The 5,681-nt window shown below is 42.8% G+C and overlaps 1 protein-coding gene across 1 annotated transcript; it reads left to right on the top strand.

Moving 5' to 3' along the window:
* The first annotated feature begins 2,051 nt into the window (after window positions 1–2,051).
* Window positions 2,052–4,336, top strand: DEFB135 (defensin beta 135). Its single transcript, XM_023225310.2, has 2 exons — window positions 2,052–2,115; window positions 4,167–4,336. The coding sequence occupies exons 1-2, from the start codon at window positions 2,052–2,054 to the stop codon at window positions 4,334–4,336; spliced, it is 234 nt and encodes a 77-aa protein (XP_023081078.1).
* The last annotated feature ends 1,345 nt before the right edge of the window (window positions 4,337–5,681 follow it).

Genomic DNA, 5,681 nt, shown 5'->3' with positions numbered 1-5,681 from the left:
CCTAGCATTTTGCCAAGACACAGAGGTGGAAGAGTGTTCTTGGGGAAGGCATAAAGTAGAAGCTATGTTTATAGTACAACTGTGGTTCTGGAGGGCGTGGTGGGAAGGGTTGAGATGGAGACAGAGGGGTTGGTTGGAGAAGAGAAGATCAGAACCATGGGGGCTGAGAGAGTGCACATCAGGCTGTACTAATACTGCAGGTTGGAAAGTGGGTCTCAGGAGAGTCCCTTAGTGCACTTGTGCTTGCTTGATCTTTTCTCTTTGTGCTCCTCAAAACTCAGGTCCTCTATTCTTTCTCTATTCACTGATTTTCTGCTCTGTAGTTCTCTATGAGTCTTTCACAGATGTGCAATCTCAACCACATCATAAACATCCTGAAGCTGGAAAACAAGAGTCCATTGAAGTGGCGTATATTCGATGCATTCTTGTGAATAAAGCAAGGACAGAGAGAGGCAAGCATGTGTTCCTAGTCCTGGCTGTTTCACTCTCTAGTTGGAGAAGCAACATCTCTAGTTTTATTTCTTTAAATAGAGAAGCTGGTCTCACTATGCTGCCCATGCTGATCTTGAACGCCTGGCCTCAAGCGATCTTCTCACCTCGGCCTCCCAAAGTGCTGGGATTACAGGCACATGTCAACACACCTGGCCAATATCTATAGTTTTAAATGTCTTCTTTGTTATATGGGTGTAACAGTTCCTTAAATTTATGTTTTTTAAAGGACTGTCCTCAAGAATTACTGCATTTGGCCTTACAACAAGCCTTCCTGATAGGTGGAACTGATGGAGTACAACCTTCTCTTTTTTTTTTTTTTTTTTTTTTTGAGACAGGATCTCACTGTGTCACCCAGGCTGGAGTGCACAGTGCAATCATGGCTCACTACAGCCTCGACCTCCTCGGTTCAGGTGATCCTCCCACCTCAGCCTCCTGAGTAGCTAGGACTACAGGCGCTCACTACCATGCCTGGCTAATTTTTGTATTTTTTGAAGAGACGGGGTTTTGCCATGTTGCCCAGGCTGGTCTTGAACTCCTGAGCTCAAGCACTCCACCCCCCTTGGCCTCCCAAAGCCTTAGAATTAACAGGCGTGAACAGCCGCACCCGGCCAGGTGTACAATCTTCTTTACAAGTGAGGAAACTGATGGTCAGAGAGGTAGAGTAAGTGCTTTATTAAAAGCTTGTCAAGCTACTGCATGCAGAGTCCAGACCAGAAAGACTTTCTGATTCTGGGTTTTGTGTTCTTCATACAATATCAGATAAAGTTGTTGAAAAACTTAAAACACTTCAAAAACTGTCAAACGCTGTCGACCTTTAGTCCCTCCAAGCAAGAATTTTGTCATAAATTCTTTGTATGCCCCCCACTACTGGGCACACAGCATATGCCCAATGGGGAGCAATAAGACTCAGTGTTTTTCCCCGGGTCATGTTACAGGTGTTATGGGGACTTGCTTTTTCCATGCTATTTTTGAGGAGTTCTTATTTTCCTAAAGAGATTGCAGCTATACCAGAATTGGGCAAGGCCATACTTTAGTACTTCTGTATATAGGAGTCAGGGAAGCCTGCTTGTAAGTCGTGTTGCTACCATTTAGGATCCATGTGAGCTTGGGAAAGTCATTTCTTCCACCGGAGACTCTTTATTTTTGCTTTTAAAATGGAGAGAATCAGGCCTACCTGGATTTCGTGTGTGTGTGTAAGGTTGAAAAAAGAAAAAAACCTTTTTGTCAACTACATAAGGCAGCCTTATGGTTCTCTGCACACTAGAGGCATTTGTTAAGTGGATGTACAATGAAGATACCCAGACACCTACACAGCATCCTATCAGGGCCTAGAATACGGCTGCCTACACAGTGTGCATGCAGTTGCTAGCATGCCTGTGGCACCCAGGAAGTGCGCTTTAATGAAGAGATGTCATGTTCAAACAGACAGTTTGCTGATTGGATTGTTCAGTGGAGCAGGCAGTTGTTCTTGTTCTAAAAGGTTCACTAGCCATGCAGCCCCCCATCTCGTCAAAGCTGCAGAGTGACTTTCCCTTGCAGCTGCTTCTTTGCTGATTGGTATGGCCACAAGGAGCGTCCTCTTGGCCCTCGTGGTCCTTGACTTGCTCTTCTATGTTCCACCAGGTAAAACGGAGTCCCCTCCTTGTAGAATTAGGAACAGTAAAGGGAAAAAAGGTGTGAGGACAAGAGTGAGAAAAAGGCAGGACGTGGACAAAGGAGGCTGCAACAGGGAGGAAGATGAGCAGAGATGGACATGCTGGGCTGGTCCAGAGAATGGATAAAAGATCCAAAGGACATAGAACAGGAGGTGGCTCTTTTCAGAAAAGAAACTGGTTATGGATTTTGCTCTGGGGAGTTGGTGAAGTTTGAGGGGAAGGCTGGACTGTTGGTATTGGCAGAAGTAGGGCAGAGCAAAAAGATGAGACTTTCAAAGAACAGGGAGGACTTGGGGATGAGAAGGAGGCTGTTGTTTGAGGACTCTTAGAACTTGTCTTTCACAGTCAGCCACCCATGTTATTTTTCACTCATTTGGAAGCCAAGGTAAATTTTATACTGAGCAGACTCCACAGACACAGCTGGTTAAGATGTATTACATTAACTTATAGCATGATGAGGTCCTATGAAACATCAGTTTGAGAGGTCAGAATTTACATTCTCTGGACAGAAGCCAGCAACTTGGTGATAATGAGAAGAGTCTACTTCAGTCACTAAAGTGTAGGTTCTCATAACTGTTTTGCTTGTGGTTTTCTGGGATCAGCAGAGAGCCCCTACCCATTGCCTCAAACCTTCATATATAAAGTGTATCACTCAAGGACCAAGTGTGAAAAAGACAGATATGAGGCTGGGCACGGTGGGTCACGCCTGCAATCCAAGCACTTTGGGAGGCTGAGTCGAGTGGATCACCTGAGGTCAGGAGTTCAAGACCAGTCTAGCCAACGTGGTGAAATCCCTTCTCTACTAAAATTACAAAATTAGCCGGGTGTGGTGGCATGTGCCTGTCCCAGCTACTCGTGAAGCTGAGACAAGAGGATTGCTTGAACCCGGGAGGCGGAGGTTGCAGTGAGCTGAGATGGTGCCATTGCACTCTAGCCTGGGTAACAACAGTGAAACTCCATCTCAAAAAAAAAAAAGAAAAAAATAAAAAGAAAACGAAGATAGATATGAACGAGGACCATGTTGAGATAAGGGCTGATGTCCCGCATAGTGGGACCTCTGGACACTTTGCACTGTGTCTCTACTGGACTCCTTTGTCCCCAGAAAGGTGCCTGAGGTCTAGCGAGCACACGGTGGGCAAGTTTGCCTGCTAATGGCCCTTGACCATACCACATTGATTATTTTCACACCACAAAGGCTCAATCTATGGACTCGTGGGGGCACCTGGGTGGAGAAACTGATAAGACTTAGCATGCAAGAGTAGATGATTCAGCAGGGGAAACTCAGGCCACCCTTACCCTCTTAAACTGCCTTCCTATTACCCTCCTCCACCCTTTGGTTTCCAGAGGCTCCCCGTTCTTAAGGTCTAGAAAAATTACTGGCAATAAATTTCCATATTTGTCTCAGGTATTTCAAACCATTTCACACTCATGCTCCCATGGGTGCAAAGTAACTTACAGCATGATGAAGTGCAAAGTACCCACGGGAGAATGGGTACTTCTTAAGTACCTTGTGATGAAGCACTTGACAAAAAGTCATGCAGAATGTTATTGGGGAATACAGGGATAGAACTGTAGGCTTCTACAATTCCAGTTCAGGAGTCTTTCTTTCTTTATGCTGATACTTTGAGAATCACAAACTGCCTCAGGTAGCTATTCCAGACCCTGCATGCCTCCTGGTGTGGGACCTCCGCAGGCTCCTGCGATAACTTCCATGTCTGAATGTTCCTTCTGAAGCAAATAGTCTCAAGCTGAAGATGTTGGGTCCTGTTAACTCCACATAGTTGATCAGTAATTCATGTAACTCATTGTGGGTTCATATAATGGCTTATAAGAGGGCCCCTGGAAAACAAGGTAAGAGCAACTGAAAAGGGGCATCCAGCTATAAAATGTCTTGAGTATCTTTGATCGTGTCTAATTCATCATTAAAAAGTGAAAAGTATGGTCTGAAGTCTAATTTATCCATGGCAACATGACACTGCAGGACACTAACTGTGCATTAACCTTTGTTTCTCTTGGCAGGTAGAGGTGGACCCAATGTCTACATACAAAAAATCTTTGCTTCATGTTGGCGACTGCACGGTTTTTGCAGGCAAAAATGTTTAAAAAAAGAAGAATATCATATTTTGTGTGATACTACACGTTTCTGCTGTGTAAACCCAAAATATTTACCTCTACTGACTGGGAAATAGTTGTGAGTACCCGAAAGCTGTTGCTGATTTCCTCTGGGAACCCAGATCCCTCTCAGTTGCACCATTCGATTAAAACAATGGCTTTAGCCTATCAGTGTTCCCGTGTCTGCTGTATTTCTCTCTATTGTCTCTCCTACAGAAATACTCTAATTCCTTGTGTTTAGTACTTTTTCTTTTTATTAATTTATCGCTTCTTAAAAGTCTCTTAAGAACCTTTTGAAGTACAACATACAATTAAAACATGTACAAATCATGACTAAACATCATCCTGATGAATTGCACAAATTTAACACACCCGTGTAACCAGCACCCTGCCCCCAAAAAGAATATTACAACATCCCAGGCACTACCAGGCACTACCACACACAAAATAATTCCTAGTCTGACTTTTAATAGGAAGGTCCTGACATCTATTTTTGGACTTTATATAAATGGAATTGTAGGTATTCCTTTGTGTCTGGCTTCTTCTACACTACACTACTTTTGTGAAGTTTATTAATCTGTTTCATGTAATTGTAGTTTATACTTCTCAATGGCATATTGTATTACACTGGGAAAGATATTACAATTTATTTGAATATTCTAAGTGAAGATAGTCTTATTTGTAGTTTCCAGTTTTTGCTTTTATAAATAGGGTTGTGGTGCAGGCATTTCTGTGGGGGTTATATAACTAGGAGAGAAATTGCTAGGGCACAGGCATACATTCAGTTTTAGTAAATACATGGCATCTGATTGTCTTCCAAATTGGTTGTACCAATTTATACTCTCATCCACAATGTCTGAGCATTCTTGTTGCTTTACATTCTTGTCCACATCTAGTATTTTACACCTTTAAAAGAATATTCTAGGGAGTATACAGTGATGACATATGGAGTTTAATTTGTGTTGCATGGATGACTAATGAAGCTGAGCACCTTCTCAGATGTTTATTGGCCTAAGATATCCTTATTTGTGATACGACCCTTCAAGACGTTCGCCCACTTTTCTATTGGATTGTCTAACTTGGGAACCTACTAAGGAACACTCGTGGTTTGATGTTGAAAACAATGAAGCGAAAATCATATTGAAAGTATTGGTTGAAATATTGAGCATGTTATGGTTCGCAATGGACAAAGACGTTTTGTGCTGTTTAGGATGACCAGGCCACAAAAATGTTTCTATCCTTGAAAAATTAAGCATACTTTTCCAAAATGGTGGATTAGAGGAACTGCTAGCATACCTCTCCCACTAGGAAGGACAAAATAGTGTGTACAGATTCACATTGTGAACTGTTTTTCAAGAAGCAACGCAATAACGGAACAGGGAAACCACAGGAATCTATTGATGTTTTGAAGGAAGCAGGAGG

This window comes from Piliocolobus tephrosceles, chromosome 7, assembly GCF_002776525.5.
Source record: "Piliocolobus tephrosceles isolate RC106 chromosome 7, ASM277652v3, whole genome shotgun sequence".
Classification (NCBI taxonomy): domain Eukaryota; kingdom Metazoa; phylum Chordata; class Mammalia; order Primates; family Cercopithecidae; genus Piliocolobus; species Piliocolobus tephrosceles.
Note: the sequence above shows the minus strand (reverse complement) of the source record. Positions and strands in the feature narration are given on the sequence as shown.

What these genes read in the sequence shown, in the direction of transcription:
- DEFB135 (XM_023225310.2), top strand. Translation starts at nt 2,052, where the DNA reads ATGGCCACAAGGAGCGTCCTCTTGGCCCTCGTGGTCCTTGACTTGCTC. An exon ending in GCTCTTCTATGTTCCACCAG is followed by an intron (nt 2,116 to 4,166) that starts GTAAAACGGAGT and finishes TTCTCTTGGCAG; the next exon opens with GTAGAGGTGGACCCAATGTC.